This window comes from Aethalodelphis obliquidens, unplaced genomic scaffold (genome assembly GCF_003676395.1).
Source record: "Aethalodelphis obliquidens isolate GAN/ISIS:26980383/991018 unplaced genomic scaffold, ASM367639v1 scaffold30, whole genome shotgun sequence".
NCBI classification, from domain to species: Eukaryota; Metazoa; Chordata; class Mammalia; order Artiodactyla; family Delphinidae; genus Aethalodelphis; species Aethalodelphis obliquidens.
The window spans coordinates 21,560,576-21,577,107 of record NW_020837974.1 but is presented as its reverse complement, the minus strand read 5'-3'; the positions used below and the strand labels follow the sequence as shown (position 1 = coordinate 21,577,107).

Sequence of the window (16,532 nt, the reverse complement as noted above, 5' to 3'; positions counted from 1 at the left end):
TGGAGGGGGGGGGTTGCGATGGGCTGTCGCAGACGTAGTCAGAAGAGGATTAAAAAGCGGATATCCTGGCCAGGAAGAGAACTCAAAAAGCGGTAACTTAAATCATCTAAATTATCTTCTGAAAACTGCGTTACGAAATTATGCGTCTCCCTATCCTGCGTCTTGGAGGAGTTGGACTGTTCCAACATCCTCCAAGGAGCAGTAGAGTGCGGTCGGTCGTATAGAGAGTCCCCTCACGTAGGAGGCGTGGGAAAGAGTGCCGCGGGGCAGTCTGGGCCGCTCCCGCCGTCCGCCGCCATCTTGCTTTACTCTAAGGCGGCTGTGACCGCGGCTCAGAGCAATCTTGAGCCATGAGGCTAATAGCCAGAGCTGGGTCCTTCTCGGTGAGTACAGCTGGCGGGCTTGGGGCAGGGTGGGGGAGCAGATTGTCAGCAAGGTCATACGGACTGGAGGTGCCTGGTTTGGGCTCCCGGGGCCTTGGGTTTTGTTCTGCCCTTCAGGTGAATCCTGCCGGCCAAGTGGGCTGCAGGCTGGGTGGATTGGGCGTTGGAAGGCCAGCTCGTGCTTTGAGCAGAGAAGACTTAATGCTGGAAAACCTGAAGAGAGGGGGAGGGCTTAAGAGCGGAGGTGAAGCGACTCGGGTGGAGACACCTTTGAAGGTCACTGCTGCACTTGGTGTGCAGAAGGAGACCGCGAGATCTGGGCCGCAGGAGGCCGGCGTAGACCTAGTCCCCCATCCCTAACCTATCAACTGCAGCCTCTTCTTGGCGTATCACGGAGCATCAGCTTCCCCAACGGTTAAGTGGGCTTATGAGTAAAATCATAAAGAAGAAATGAGTTAATTCCTTTATAGCTTTTTTCACTGTGCCTGGAACTTGATTGTTACTGTGGTGTCCTGGCTGTATAAAGTGTGCTTTTCTTGATCTCTTGTTAGAGTTTATCCAGGAGGGTTTCTTGGCGTGCCCTCTAGAGCTTCTTAAGACTCCTTCAAGCCCGAGTGAAACACAGCTGTCGCTTGGGGAAAACTCCTCTAGGGTCAGTGTTATATCAGTGTGAACCGGTGGTTGTCAAGGGGGGACAGTCTCAGTCTCTGAGATTTAAAGTTCAGCGAAGGGCTTACCTGGTGGCGCAGTGGTTGGGAGTCCGCTTGCCGATGCAGGGAACTCGGGTTCGTGCCCCGGTCCGGGAGGATCCCACATGCCGCGGAGAGGCTGGGCCCTTGAGCCGTGGCCGCTGACCCTGCGCGTCCGGAGCCTGTGCTCCGCAGCGGGAGAGGCCACAACAGTGAGAGGCCCGCGTACCGCAAAAAAAAAAAAAAAAAAAGTTCAGCGAGGCCAATTTTGCCCCCCAGGGGACAGTTGGCAATGTATCTAGAGACATTTTTGGTTGTAACAGCCTGGGGGGAAGTGCTACTGCTGAACATCCTACGGTGCACAAAGCCACCCACAATAAAGAATTTTCCAGCCCAAAGTGTCAAGAGTACCTGGGTTACTGAGTAACCTAGTAACCTTCTAGAAGGAGGTGCAGAAGACCAGGGAATGGAGTTTCCCTGTGCTTAATGTTTAAATAGATAAAATATGAATTATACAAATAGCTGTAATTTAGACTGTAATTCTCTTACCCTTCTTAGCACACCTAGACTAACCAGTGATTAATAACCCTTAGAGAGAAGCCCGGTTAGACTGGCAAAAGGCCCCAAAAGCTCTTCCTCCATTGCATCCATCCCCACCTTCCAGTAGAAAAAAGAACTCAAAGATAACAGAGTTGAAGAGGACCAATGTAAACAAATTGGAATAAGCTTGAAAGCAATTGTTTCTACTTGTAACACTTATTTTACATAAGAATAAATTTATACATCTTTTGTTATTGAAACAAAATAGTAGTTGTATGGACAATTACTAGGATAATATTTTGCAACAGATTTGAATGGGACAAATTATAGGAAGTACCTAACCAACAAAGTATCACTGTTCAGGCACATTTGAGAGGAGAGCACCTAAATGTACCTTAGCAATAGAACTATGTATTATTTGAACTGCTGTGCCCACAGCAGTTTTTTTACTTTCTGGAAAATCAAAAGCTAGAATCAATAGTAGGGTTAACTATACCACACCCAGGAAATGAAATTGATGATGATAAAGCAAAGCTAATTGGAATTTATAATTTGAAAGCACTAACAGCAAATGAAAACTAGGAACCAGCTTATCGATAGTATAGCACTGATGCTGAATGCACAACAAAAAACCGTCCTGGACAACACGGAGTAGAGGCATTGCAGCTTCTGAGGGGGGTCCTTGGGAAACTCTAGCAGCATGTTCATTTGATCCTGGGAGTACCAAGGATTAACTCTCAACATCTCCACTAGTAACCTTAAGATCCTTAGACATAATCGAAATGAATTATGTGGCATTATATATCATTTGCCAAAAAAAAAACTGAGTAAAGTTATGCATTTTGGATCCATTATCTGACATTTAAGAGGACCCCTTTACCTTTCCAGTGGCTGCGTATTATATATACTGAGAATCTACTATGGATGAAGCTATTGTTAATCTCAGGGTATATTAGTCAAAGAAGATAAAACCTTTGGTTGTGTAGTCTTAATGTAGCACAGAAGAGAGTGAAGATACTATGGGAAATATCGGGGGCTGGAGGAAGTTTTCTTTGATATACTTTGTCTTTTTTAAAGATTACTAAACTGATTAAGGAAATGAAGTCATATTGGAAAATAGACTAAAAAGATGAGACTCTTTGGGCAGATAAGGGAAACAATAATGCTGAAATCTATAAAAGGGTATGAATGTGGCTATTCCACACTTTTTCAAAAAATTCCAAAGCATTAGAGCTAGAAAGGACCACTTGAAGTTTTAATAAGGTAGTTAAAAGGTAAAAGAAAATACAGTAATTCTTTACATAGTACAAAATGAACATGTTCAACTCAGTATTCCTTCAGGCTCTACAAGTCACAAATAACTAGAGATTTAAGAGTGGCATGGGTAAACTGGTGGGTAGTAATTTCATAGTAAAGTTAATCAGCTAAATCCCCCCATGGAGTTCTTTTACCACTGAACATCCTCTATTGCTTGGGCCCACTTGGGTACAATGCACTATTCTTTTGAGAAATGTGGTAACCTGTCTTTTTTGTGTTTAGAGATTTTATTCCCTCAAAGTTGCTCCCAAAGCTAAAGCCACAACTGCCCCTGCAGGAGTGCCTCCACATCCTCAGGACCTTGAGGTTAGTCCCACTGAGTTGCTCACTGGACACATACGTGCCTTACTGTCCTTGGTAATATAAAGACATTAATCACATCCCTATTTTATTTTAAATACAGTTTACCAAATTACCAAATGGTTTAGTGATTGCTTCTCTCGAAAACTATGCTCCTGCATCAAGAATTGGTTTGTTCATTAAAGCAGGCAGCAGATATGAGGACTCCAACAATTTAGGAACCTCTCATTTGCTTCGTCTTGCATCCAGTTTGGTAAGCATCTTTACTACCTCAATATGTTTAGAAATCTGTGGCACCTTGGTCCTACAGAAAAGAAAAACTAAAAGCAACATCCGTATATTAGTTTCCTGGAGCTGCCGTAACAAATGACTGCAAACAGGGTGGCTTAAACAGCAAGAATTTATCCTCTCACAGTTCTAGAGGCTAGAAGTCAAAGTCAAGGTGTCAGTAGAGCCGTGCTCCCTCTAAAGGCTCTAGGAAGAACCTTGCCTTGTCTCTCCTAGCTTCTGGTGGTTGCTAGCAATCCTTGGCATTCCTTGACTTGCAGCTGCATCATTCCAATATCTGCCCCTGTTCTCACATGGCCCCCTCTGTGTCTCTGTGTCCAAATATCCCTCTTATTGAATTTTTCCAGTCATATTAGATTTAGGGCCCACTCTAATCCAGCATGACCTCATTTTAAATATTTATATCTGCAAAGGCTATTTCCAAATAAGGTCACATTTGCGGGTTCTGGGTGGACATGAATTTGGGGGACACTTCCAACCCAGTACAGTCCCCTAATACATCATGAAAAACCACAGGATATTTACCATAGAGAAGCATTAAATTAGTGTCCATCCGAATGTTAGTGCTAGAGCATAAGAAATCAGTAAAAAACAAAATTTTTAATTTTAAAAAAGAAGTGCCAGAAACGGAAAGAAAATTACTCTTTCTCATACGCAAATCTCTTTCAGAATAAATGGATGAATCCAGTAAGCTTTATTTGATAATGGAATTTTTACCTAAATGTACTTTGTATAAAAATCTATACTTGTGCTTTTTGGTCAACTTTGTTTTATAATTCTTAAACTAAAAAGGATTCACTATTTGGTTAGCATTCCTTTTGAATTTAATGACAATTAGAGTTTAGATTTTGACATAAAGTGATGTTTGGCAAGCTTAGCATTAAAAAACTACTAAAAACAATTGTTTTTTCATTTCTAAGACTACAAAAGGAGCTTCATCTTTCAAGATAACCCGTGGAATTGAAGCAGTTGGTGGAGAATTAAGGTTTGTTAAAAATAAGTAATCGGAAATAGTGAAAACACCAGAAGGTAATCAATTGTAAAGGAACTTTTCTCTGTTATCAAGGTGGTTAACAGTTTCTTAAGGCACAAGAAGGAAAAGACTGATGAATTTGACTGCATAAAATGTAAAATATCTTTATGCCTTAAAGTAAAAATTTAAGTAACTAGGAATAGATATTTGCAACATATGTAACATGGAGAGGATTATTTGGAAAAATAAAGAACTACAAATTAGGAAAAAACAACCAAAGAGTAAATGGACAGACATAGAAGAGGAACAGGCTGTTCCCAGAAGAGGAAGCCAGAAACAATGATATTTACTTATAATCAACAGTGTGATACCATTTTATACTGCTGGTGGGAGAATAAATTGATACATCTACATAGGAAAGAATCAAGGACTATCTATTAATGTTGAAAATGAGCATATTCTACAACCTAACAGTTTTTAATCCACATGCACAAAGGGATTCTTTATCGTTATTGAGACTGGAAACAATCTAAATGCCTATCTTTAAAGACATGCATAAGTGAAGTATGATATAGTAATATGCTGGGACTACTATGCAGCAGTTAAGAATGAACTCAATCTGTTTCAACATAGCAGGCTTTAAAACAAAATGTTTTGTGGAAAAACAAGTTTCAAGATTTTTTTAAGGTATGAGGTTTTTAACAAAATAATATGTAATGCCTATGATTATGTTTGTCTCTAGAGTGGGAGAAAGTGTGAGAGTTAGCCTGGGAATGGTACAAAGAGACCTTCAACTTTAAAGTTGCCCTTTTTTTTTAAGTAGTGGTAAAATATACTTAACGTAAAATTTACCATCTTCTGTTGTATAAGTTCTATGGCAATAAGTGTCATTAAGCAACCATCACCACCACCCATGTCCAGAATGTTTTCATCTTCCCCAACTGAAACTCTGTAGCTATTAAACACTAACTCCCCATCCCCCTCTTCCCCTGGCCCCAGGCAACCACCATTCTGTGTTCTCTTTCTATGATTTTGACTACTCTAGGTACCTCGTATCAGTGGAATCATACAGTATTTGTTGTCCTTTCATGACTGACTGACTTCACTTAGCAAAATGTCTTCAAGGTTTATCCATGTGTAACATGTCAGGATTTTCTTCTTTTTTTTTAAGGTTGAAATATTTGCAGTTTTCTTAAGATTTTTAAAAATATTTTTTAAATTTAGTTGAGTGTATTTTTGTTATACTATTATTTATACTTTATGTACTTCAAAATAATTTTTTCCAAAAGAATTGGTTGACTTAACAAAGATATAAGGGAAAGCTTGTTCTTCTGATTTAGATAATTCACTGTAATTTATTTTTGACTCAGTGTGATTTCAACAAGGGAAAACATGGCTTATACTGTGGAATGCCTGCGGGATGATGTGTAAGTACCTTTGTGTGTTTAGAACATCTGCTTTTAAAGAAATACTAAGTTGCTCAGTTGTCTTTTTTTTAATGTGGCATTATGACCTCTGATGTTGGTTTCAGATTATTATTCACAAACTGCCTAAAGTTTAATAATGAGAGCAATACAGTTATGTAGAATGGATGTTGGTTTTAAATTTTTGACTGGTAACCCTTATCTTCATGTCTTCTGTAGTGATATTCTAATGGAGTTCCTGCTCAATGTCACCACAGCACCAGAATTTCATCGCTGGGAGGTAGCTGCCCTTCAGTCTCAGCTAAGGATTGACAAAGCTGTGGCTTTTCAGAATCCACAGGCTCGTAAGTACACTTTTAGATTATATTCCGTTGTTTCTAAGATACTGGGTTTTTGAGAAGATCAATTTGTAGAAGAATAAAATTGCTATCGAAATTCTTTTTCTCCTTGGGTTTGAAAATACCCTCTCCAAAAATTTGTCCACTTTTTAAAACATATTGTTCATTTCTAAACATTTGTATTGTTATTTTTCATCTTTGATAGCAAGTAAATTGACTATAGAATCCTAGGCCTTTTGCCTGTGTCGCCCCACTCCCCCCATCTCCCTACCCATCCACCCTACTGCCCACCCCACCCCACCCCTGGTGTTTTTTCAGTGGTTGTTTTGCTTACACTAAATCTGGCAGCAGTTTATTGTTGCTGCTGCTATTATTGTTTAGCCAACTCACTTTTATTGTGTCTTTCCAAAGTAATCAACTTAATTTTTTTTAAAAAAAACTTTTATATTCATATTTGTGTTTATATAATGTTTAGTTATCTAATCTTGACAAGCACATCTGGCAAAACAAATCTTTAAAAAAAAGCACCACTGATTCTCAGAAGTCATAGTGCTTCTGGTAGGAGCGGAAGTGTGCAGGTAGACCACTGAGGTGTAAGCAGGTGACCAGCTGCAGGGGCTTAGAATGGGATGGATTTCTCAGATGCAGGCCTGTCAAGAGAGGGTCTCCTGTCAAGTGTCTGGAACATAATGAGTGCTTGGTTCCTGTTAGCTCATATTATTTCACGGAGATAACTTTGTTACTCCACACCTCTACCAAAGAAATAGATAGAATGGTAAAATTGTACGAAAGATGATTTCAGTGTCCAGAGTAGCTTTCTTCCGCACTGGTAGCAGTGAGGCTCCAGCCCTTATCCTTTCTGCCTGGACAGTTATTGTAGTCTCCTGGCTTGTGTCTCTGCCCCCAGGTGTACATCTTCCACCAATAGCAATGTACATTTTACATTGCCATTACAGTGATCCTTCTGACATGAAAATCCAGTGAAAATCCTTTAAAGGCAAGCTCTTTAACTTAGCATATATGGTAACTCTAATGATCTGTCCCCTGCCTCCCTCCCTTGTTTCTTGCTCTCCTAGCTGCAGTTCCCCTTTGAATCAGACTGTTGTCATACTTTATGCTTTTGTCTGTGTCCTCTGCCTCAAATGCTGTTCCCAGATCATTCACCTGGGAAACACCTACTCATTCTGTAAGACTCATCCCAGATTTTACTTTTATTACTCCTTTCCAATTCCCACTGCCCTTCCCTAGTGCCCCCGCTGCACTTTTGATATACTACTAACATCACACCCGTAATACTTTATTTTACAGTTTTTCCCCCTCAACATTTTGAGGGCACACATGTGTCTTACTGCTCTCTGTGTTTCCAGCACAGTGCCTGGCATGGAGGGACACCCAAATAATAAGCAAATAAAAGAGACATACCTCAAGCAAAGGCACTGAACCAGGAAAGTAGGAACAGTGCCAGGGAGGTGTACAATTTGGCAGTAGCATTTGACCCCTGTAAGCTAGTAATATGACCTAACACTGATACTTTCATATCTCCTCTTACCCTGACGACTCCTTTGTTACCTCGAGAGGGAACCTAGAAGTAAGCAAAATTCAGATTAGATGACTTAATCAAGGTCACATGGCAAATCAGTGGCAGAACTGTAATTAGATTCAGACTTCTGAATCTAAAATCCATATATGGTTTCTAGATGATACCAGGTCGATTAAAGTTAGAGAAGAGTTTAGGTGGACTCTGACATTTAGAAGCTGCTATCACAGAAACTCTTATTTTTCTCAGCACATTCGAGTGGCAGAATTTTAACAGTTGTTAGAGGTTAAATGAAATTATATTTTCAGTCCTCTTAATACTTGAATTTGATGACCAAAGTTGTGTAGTTTAGTTGCTTTCTAGGCTCTAAACGTCGTGTTGTCTTTATTTAAATCACACTTCTGTAACTGCTTCTTTACTTATTTTACAGACGTCATTGAAAATTTGCATGCTGCAGCTTACCGAAATGCCTTGGCTAATTCCTTATATTGTCCTGATTATAGGATTGGAAAAGTGACACCAGATGAGGTACTGATAAAACACATTACATTTTTTTTTAAATTTAATTTTATTTATTTTTTTATACAGCAGGTTCTTATTAGTCATCAGTTTTATACACATCAGTGTATACATGTCAATCACAATTGCCCAATTCAGCTCACCACCACCACCACCCCCACCGTGGCTTTCCCCCCTTGGTGTCCATACGTTTGTTCTCTACATCTGTGTCTCAATTTCTGCCCTGCAAACCAGTTCATCTGTACCATTTTTCTAGGTTCCACATATATGCATTAATATGTGATATTTGTTTTTCTCTTTCTGACTTACTGCACTCTGTATGACGGTCTCTAGATCCATCCGCATCTCAACAAATGACCCAATTTCGTTCCTTTTTATGGCTGAGTAATATTCCATTGTATATATGTACCACAACTTCTTTGTCCATTCTTCTGTCGATGGGCATTTAGGTTGCTTCCATGACCTGGCTATTGTAAATAGTGCTGCAGTGAACATTGGGGTGCATGTTTCTTTTAGAATTGTGGTTTTATCTGGGTATATGCCCAGTAGTGGGATTGCTGGATCATATGGTAATTCTGTTTTTAGTTTTTTAAGGAACCTTCATACTGTTCTCCATAGTGGCTGTATCAGTTTACATTCCCACCAACAGTGCAAGAGGGTTCCCTTTTCTCCACACCCTCTCCAGCATTTGTTGTTTGTAGATTTTCTGATGATGACCATTCTAACTGGTGTGAGGTGATAACCTCATTGTAGTTTTGATTTGCATTTCTCTAATAATTAGTGATGTTGAGCATCTTTTCATGTGCTTCTTGGCCATCTACATGTCTTTGGAGAAATGTCTATTTAGGTCTTCTGCCCATTTTTGGATTGGGTTGTTGTTTGTTTTTTTAATATTGAGCTGCATGAGCTGTTTGTATATTTTGGAGATTAATCCTTTGTCCATTGATTCATTTGCAAATATTTTCTCCCATTCTGACGGTTGTCTTTTCGTCTTGTTTATGGTTTCCTTTGCTGTGCAAGAGCTTTTAAGTTTCATTCGGTCCCATTTGTTTATTTTTGTTTTTATTTCCATTACTCTAGGAGGTGGATCAAAAAAAATCTTGCTGTGATTTATGTCAAAGAGTGTTCTGCGTATGTTTTCCCCTAAGAGTTTTTTAGTGTCTGGTCTTACATTAGGTCTCTAATACATTTTGAGTTTCTTTTTGTGTATGGTGTTAGGGAGTGTTCTAATTTCATTCTTTTACATGTAGCTGTCCAGTTTTCCCAGGACCACTTATTGAAGAGACTGTTTTTTCTCCATTATATATCCTTGCCTCCTTTGTCATAGATTAGTTGACCATAGGGTGTGGGTTTATCTCTGGGCTTTCTATCCTGTTCCATTGATCTATATTTCTGTTTTTTGTCAGGACCATATTGTCTTGATTGCTGTAGCTTTGTAGTATAGTCTGAAGTCAGGGAGTCTGATTCCTCCAGCTCCATTTTTTTCCCTCAAGATTGCCTTTGCTATTCAGGGTCTTTTGTGTCTCCATTCAAATTTAAGATTTTTTGTTCTAGTGCTGTAAAAAATGCCATTGGTGGGCTTCCCTGGTGGTGCAGTGGTTGAGAGTCCGCCTGCCGATGCAGGGGACACGGGTTCGTGCCCTGGTCCAGGAAGATCCCACATGCCGCAGAGTGGCTGGGCCCGTGAGCCATGGCCACTGAGCCTGTGTGTCCGGAGCCTGTGCTCTGCAACAGGAGAGGCCACAGCAGTGAGAGACCCACGTACCGCAAAAAAAAAAAAAAAAAAAAAAAAAGCCATTGGTAATTTGATAGGGATTGCATTGAATCTGTAGATTGCTTTGGGTAGTATTGTCATTTTCACAGTGTTGATTCTTCCAATCCGAAAACATAGTATATCTCTCCATCTGTTTGTGTTATCTTTGATTTCTTTCATCAGTGTTTTATAGTTTTCTGAGTATAGGTCTTTCACCTCCTTAGGTAGGTTTATTCCTAGGTATTTTATTCTTTTTGTTGCAATGGTGAATGGGAGTGTTTCCTTAATTTCTCTTTCAGATTTTTCATCATTAGTGTATAGGACTGCAAGAAATTTCTGTGCATTAATTTTGTATCCTGCGACTTTACTAAATTCATTCATTAGCTCTTGCAGTTTTCTGGTGAAATCTTCAGGATTCTCTATGTATAGTATCATATCATCTACAAAAAGTGACAGTTGTACTTCTTCTTTACCAATTTGTATTCCTTTTGTTTCTTTTTCTTCTCTGATTGCCATGGCTAGGACTTCCAAAACTGTTGAATAATAGTGGCGAGAGTGGACATCCTTGTCTTGTTCCCGATCTTAGAGGAAATGCTTTCAGTTTTTCACCATTGAGAATGATGTTTGCTGTGGGTTTGTCGTATATGGCCTTTATTATGTTGAGTTAGGTTCCCTCTATGCCCACTTTCTGGAGAGTTTTTATCATAACTGGGTGTTGAATTTAGTCAAAAGCTTTTACTGCGTCTATTGAGATGATACGTGGTTTTTATTATTCAGTTTGTTAACATGGTGTATCACATTGATTGATTTGCGTATATTGAAGAATCCTTGCATCCCTGGGACAAATCCCACTTGATCATGATGTATGATCCTTTTAATGTGTTGTTGGATTCTGTTTGCTAGTATTTTGTTGAGGATTTTTGCATCTATATTCATCAGTGATATTGGTCTGTAATTTTCTTTTTTTGTAGTGTCTTTGCCTGGTTTTGGTATCAGGGTGATGGTGGCCTCATAGAATGAGTTTGGGAGTGTTCCTTCCTCTGCAATTTTTTGGAAGAGTTTGAGAAGGATGGGTGTTAGCTCTTCTCTAAATGTTTGATAGAACTCACCGGTGAAGCCATCTGGTCTTGGACTTCTGTTTGTTGGAAGATTTTTAATCACAGTTTCAATTTCATTACTTGTGATTGGTTTGTTCATATTTTCTGTTTCTTCCTAGTTCAGTGTTGTAAGGTTATACCTTTCTAAGAATTTGCCCATTTCTTCCAGGTTGTCCATTTTAATGGCATAGAGTTGGTTGTAGTAGTCTGTTAGGATGCTTTGTGTTTCTGTGGTGTCTGTTGTAACTTCTCCTTTTTCATTTCTAATTTTATTGATTTGAGTCCTCGCCCTCTTTTTCTCGATGAGTCTGGCTAATGGTTTATCAATTTTGTTTATCTTCTCAAAGAACCAGCTTTTAATCTTATTGATCTTTGCTATTGTTTTCTTTGTTTCTATTTCATTTATTTCTGCTCTGGTCTTTATGATTTCTTTCCTTCTGCTAACTTTGGATTTTGTTTGTTCTTCTTTCTCTAGTTCTTTTAGGTGTAAGGTTAGATTGTTTATTTGAGATTTTTCTTGTTTCTTGAGATAGGCTTGTATACCTATAAACTTCCCTCTTAGAACTGCTTTTGCTGCATCCCATAGGTTTTGGATTGTCATGTTTTCATTGTCATTTGTCTCTAGGTATTTTTTGATTTCCTCTTTGATTTCTTCATTGATCTCTTGGTTATTTAGTAACGTAGTGTTTAACCTCCATGTGTTCCTGTTTTTTACATTTTTTTCCCCTGTAATTCATTTCTAAACTCATAGCATTGTGGTCAGAAAAGATGCTTGATATGATTTCAATTTTCTTAAATTTACTGAAGCTTGATTTGTGACCCAAGATGTGATCTATCCTGGAGAGTGTTCCGTGTGCACTTGAGAAGAAAGTGTAATCTGCTGTTTTTTGTTGGAATGTTCTATAAATATCAATTAAATCTATCTGGTCTACTGTGTCATTTAAAGCTTCTGTTTCCTTATTTATTTTCATTTTGGATGATCTGTCCATTGGTGTAAGTGAGGTGTTAAAGTCCTACACTATTATTGTGTCACTGTCGATTTCCTTTTACAGCTGTTAGCAGTTGCCGTATGTATTGAGGTGCTCCTATGTTGGGTGCATATATATTTATAATTGTTTTGTCTTCTTCTTGGATTGATCCCTTTATCATTATGTAGTGTCCTTCCTTGTGTCTTGTAACATTCTTTATTTTAAAGTCTATTTTATCTGATACGAATATTGCTACTCCAGCTTTCTTTTGATTTCCATTTGCATGAAATATCTTTTTCTATCCCCTCACTTTCAGTCTGTATGTGTCCCTAGGTCTGAAGTGGGTCTCTTGTAGACAGCATATATATGGGTCTTGTTTTTGTATCCATTCTGCAAGCCTGTGTCTTTTGCTTGGAGCATTTAATCCATTCACATTTAAAGTAATTATCAATATGTATGTTCCTATGACCATTTTCTTAAATGTTTTGGGTTTGTTTTTGTAGGTCCTTTTCTTCTCTTGTGTTTCCCAGTTAGAGAAGTTCCTTTAGCATTTGTTGTAGAGCTGGTTTGGTGGTGCTGAATTCTCTTAGCTTTTGCTTGTCTGTAAAGCTTTTGATTCCTTCATCAAATCTGAATGAGATCCTTGCCGGGTATAGTAATCTTGGTTGTAGGTTCTTCCCTTTCATCACTTTAAGTATATCATGGCACTCCCTTCTGGCTTGTAGAGTTTCTGCTGAGAAATCAGCAGTTAACCTTATGGGAGTTCCCTTGTATGTTATTTGTCATTTTTCCCTTGCTGCTTTCAATAATTTGTCTTTAATTTTTGCCAACGTGATTACTATGTGTCTCGGCGTGTTTCTGCTTGGGTTTATCCTGTATGGTACTCTGCACTTCCTGGACTTGGGTGGCTATTTCCTATCCCATGTTAGGGAAGTTTTTGACTATAATCTCTGCAAATATTTTCCCTGGTCCTTTCTCTCTCTCTTCTCCTTCTGGGACCCCTGTAATGCGAATGTTGTTGCGTTTAATGTTGTCCCAGAGGTCTCTCAGGCTGTCTTCATTTCTTTTCATTCTTTTTTCTTTATTCTGTTCCGCAGCAGTGAATTCCACCATTCTGTCTTCCAGGCCACTTATCCGTTCTTCTGCCTCAGTTATTCTGCTATTGTTTCCTTCTAGTGTATTTTTCTTTTCAGTTATTGTATTGTTCATCTCTGTTTGTTTGTTCTTTAAGTCTTCTAGGTCTTTGTTAAACATTTCTCATATCTTCTCGATCTTTGCCTCCATTCTTTTTCCGAGGTCCTGGATCATCTTCACTATCATATTCTGAATTCTTTTTCTGGAAGATTGCCTATCTGCACTTCATTTAGTTGTTTTTCTTGGGTTTTATCTTGTTCCTTCATCTGGTACATAGCCCTCTGCCTTTTCATTTTGTCTTTCTGTGAATGTGGTTTTTGTTCCACAGGTTGCAGGATTGTAGTTCTTCCTGCTTCTGCTGTCTGCCCTCTGGTGGATGAGGCTATCTAAGAGGCTTGTGCAGGTTTCCTGATGGGAGGAACTGGTGGTGGGTAGAGCTGACTGTTGCTCTGGTGGGCAGAGCTCAGTAAAACTTTAATCCACTTGTCTGCTGATGCGTGGGGCTGGGTTCCCTCCCTGTTGGTTGCTTGGCCTGAGGGAACCCAACACTGGAGCCTACCTGGGCTCTTTGGTGGGGCTAGTGGCGGACTCTGAGAGGGCTCACGCCAAGGTGTACTTCCCAGAACTTCTGCTGCCAGTGTCCTTGTCCTCACTGTGAGCCACAGCTACACCCCACCTCTGCAGGAGACCCTCCAACACTAGCATGCAGGTCTGGTTCAGTCTCCCCTGGTGTCATTGCTCCTTCCCCTGGGTCCCAATGCACACACTACTTTGTGTACGCCCTCCAATAGTGGAGTCTCTGTTTCCCCCAGTCTTGTTGAAGTCCTGCAATCAAATCCCACTAGGTTTCAAAGTCTGATTCTCTAGGAATTCCTCCTCCCGTTGCCAGACCTCTAGTTTGGGAAGCCTGACGTGGGGCTCAGAACCTTTACTCCAGTGGGTGGACTTCTGTGATATAAGTGTTCTCCAGTCTGTGAGTAACCCACCCAGCAGTTATGGGATTAGATTTTGCTGTGATTGCACCCCTCCTACCATCTCATTGTGGCTTCTCCTTTGTCTTTGGATGTGGGGTATATTTTTTGGTGAGTTCCAGTGTCTTCCTGTCGATGCTTGTCCAGCAGCTAGTTGTGATTCTGGTGTTCTCACAAGAGGGAGTGAGAGCACGTCCTTCTACTCTGCCATCTTGGTTCAGGCTCCAACACATTACATTTTAAAATGTGCTTATTTTCACATTAAATTGAATGTTCATCTACCACTTCAGTTTCGTTTGCTAGTTTTTTGTATCATCTAATTTTTTTTTTTTTTTCCCGGTACGCAGGCCTCTCACTGCTGTGGCCCCTCCCGTTGCGGAGCGCAGGCCCAGCAGCCATGGCTCACGGGCCCAGCTGCTCCGCAGCATGTGGGACTGGGGCACGAACCCATGTCCCCTGCATTGGCAGGCGGACTCTCAACCACTGCACCACCAGGGAAGCCCGTATCTTCTAATTTAAGAAATTTTCTAGCTTGCTTTTTTTCCATCAGCTTGCTTTTTTTTTTTTTTTTTTTGTCCACGCCATGCAGCTTGTGGGGTCCTAGTTCCCCTACCAGTGACTGAACTGGTGCCCCCTGCAGTGGAAGAGCAGAGTTCTAACCACTGGACAGCCAGGGAATTTCCTATCCAGCAGCTTGCTTTTTAACTAAAATTCCATCTGAACAATTTTTGTGTATCTTTCAACTAAAAAAGTTTTTATTACAAAATGGACATGTTCCTTACAGATATTTCAGAAAATAAAGGGGGACAAAAGATATCTCCCACACCTAAAGTCACTCATTGTTAGCACCTAGGTGTATTTTTCTTCTAGACCCTTGTCTATGTATATCTATCTTTTAAACAGTATGTAAGTGTTTAAATACCATAATCTTGTGACTAAAAGTCTTCCTTTAACCACTCTGAATACATAGGTAGAAATGAACCCCACTTTCTTGCCTCCCGTTCTGTCATCAGCCTGCTCACCAGCTCATTTACCTTCTCCAGCACACCTGCCTCACTTTGCTGGCAGTGCACATTTGTCGTATGTCACAGCCATGTATATATCATAGAACTTTGTTTCCAAAGTGTGAAACATTGAGCATTAAATTTGCAAGTGTAGGTATGTGTATACAATCTTAATTTCCTACTCCTACCCCTCACCCACCCCAAAAAAAACTTTTTACGAAGAGACATTAAGAGAAAAACTGGGAATTATCAACACTTTCAAAGTATATATGACTCAGAAATTAGGCTTTTATTCTCATTTCTGGTTATCCACTACAGAAAACTGAATTTTGTATCCTTTTCCTCTTTTGACTTATCTCCTGGTTAAGAAAACTATCCAGTTATCAATTTAATGCCTACCATTCACAAAATTATAACTGATATCATCCAACTTCGAACAGCCAACATTTTTCATAAGACTGGCCTCTAGTAAGTTTTTGAAGTTTTTCAGAAATCAAATTCACTCTTGTGAAGATATATTATTGAGGTAGCTAAAAGGATGCACATAACAAAACATTTACCTACAAGGATGTCTATTGTGGCATTGTTTGTAATTGTGAAAAATTAGAAGAAACAAATCAAATATCCAACATTAGAGAACTAGTTAAATATATTAAATATCTGTAGAATGGAATACTATTCAACCATTCAAAAATATTAATTGATAATGAAGTTTTCATAGCTTATTGTCAAGTAAAGGAAAGGTAATTTATGAATAGGATGTACCAAGGGGTCCCATTTTTAAAAAAATAAGGTGTGTGCATCATAGACAAATACCAAGATGTTAACCATGGTTATCTCAAAGTTATTAGCATTTTTTAAATGTATCCCTAGGCTAAAGGAAATTCTAAAGAAATGGTTGCTAGAATAATTTGAGCAAAGGCAGCATTCAATAGAAAAACATCAACATTTAAAAAAAAGAATATGACTTTCCAAGGTGGCTCCATAGATGGAGACACCATTCATTTTAGGGCACAAATTCTGATAAATTGAATAAAAGTTTAGTTTTATTACCTTAGCTTCACAGTTCTCAACATTAGCCAAGGAGCCTTTTCAGCCAATACCCACCCCTCATGAATTTTTTTTTTTAACATCTTTATTGGAGTATAATTGCTTTACAATGGTGCGTTAGTTTCTGCTTCATAACAAAGTGAACCAGTTATACATATACATATGTTTCCATATCTCTTCCCTCTTGCGTCTCCCTCCCTCCCACCCTCCCTATCCCACCCCTCTAGGTGGTCACAAAGCACCGAGC

The 16,532-nt window shown here is 39.4% G+C and overlaps 1 protein-coding gene across 1 annotated transcript in view; it reads left to right on the top strand.

Annotated features, from left to right (window-relative positions):
- Positions 1 to 227: 227 nt before the first annotated feature.
- The window catches only part of UQCRC2 (ubiquinol-cytochrome c reductase core protein 2), a 31,705-nt gene continuing 15,400 nt past the window's right edge, over positions 228 to 16,532 (top strand). The window contains exons 1-7 of the mRNA XM_027126683.1: positions 228 to 383; positions 3,152 to 3,235; positions 3,333 to 3,482; positions 4,438 to 4,502; positions 5,861 to 5,917; positions 6,134 to 6,258; positions 8,220 to 8,317. Of these exons, the coding sequence (XP_026982484.1) occupies positions 351 to 383; positions 3,152 to 3,235; positions 3,333 to 3,482; positions 4,438 to 4,502; positions 5,861 to 5,917; positions 6,134 to 6,258; positions 8,220 to 8,317 (612 nt within the window). The 5' untranslated portion in view covers positions 228 to 350. The remainder of the gene's footprint in view (positions 384 to 3,151; positions 3,236 to 3,332; positions 3,483 to 4,437; positions 4,503 to 5,860; positions 5,918 to 6,133; positions 6,259 to 8,219; positions 8,318 to 16,532) is intronic.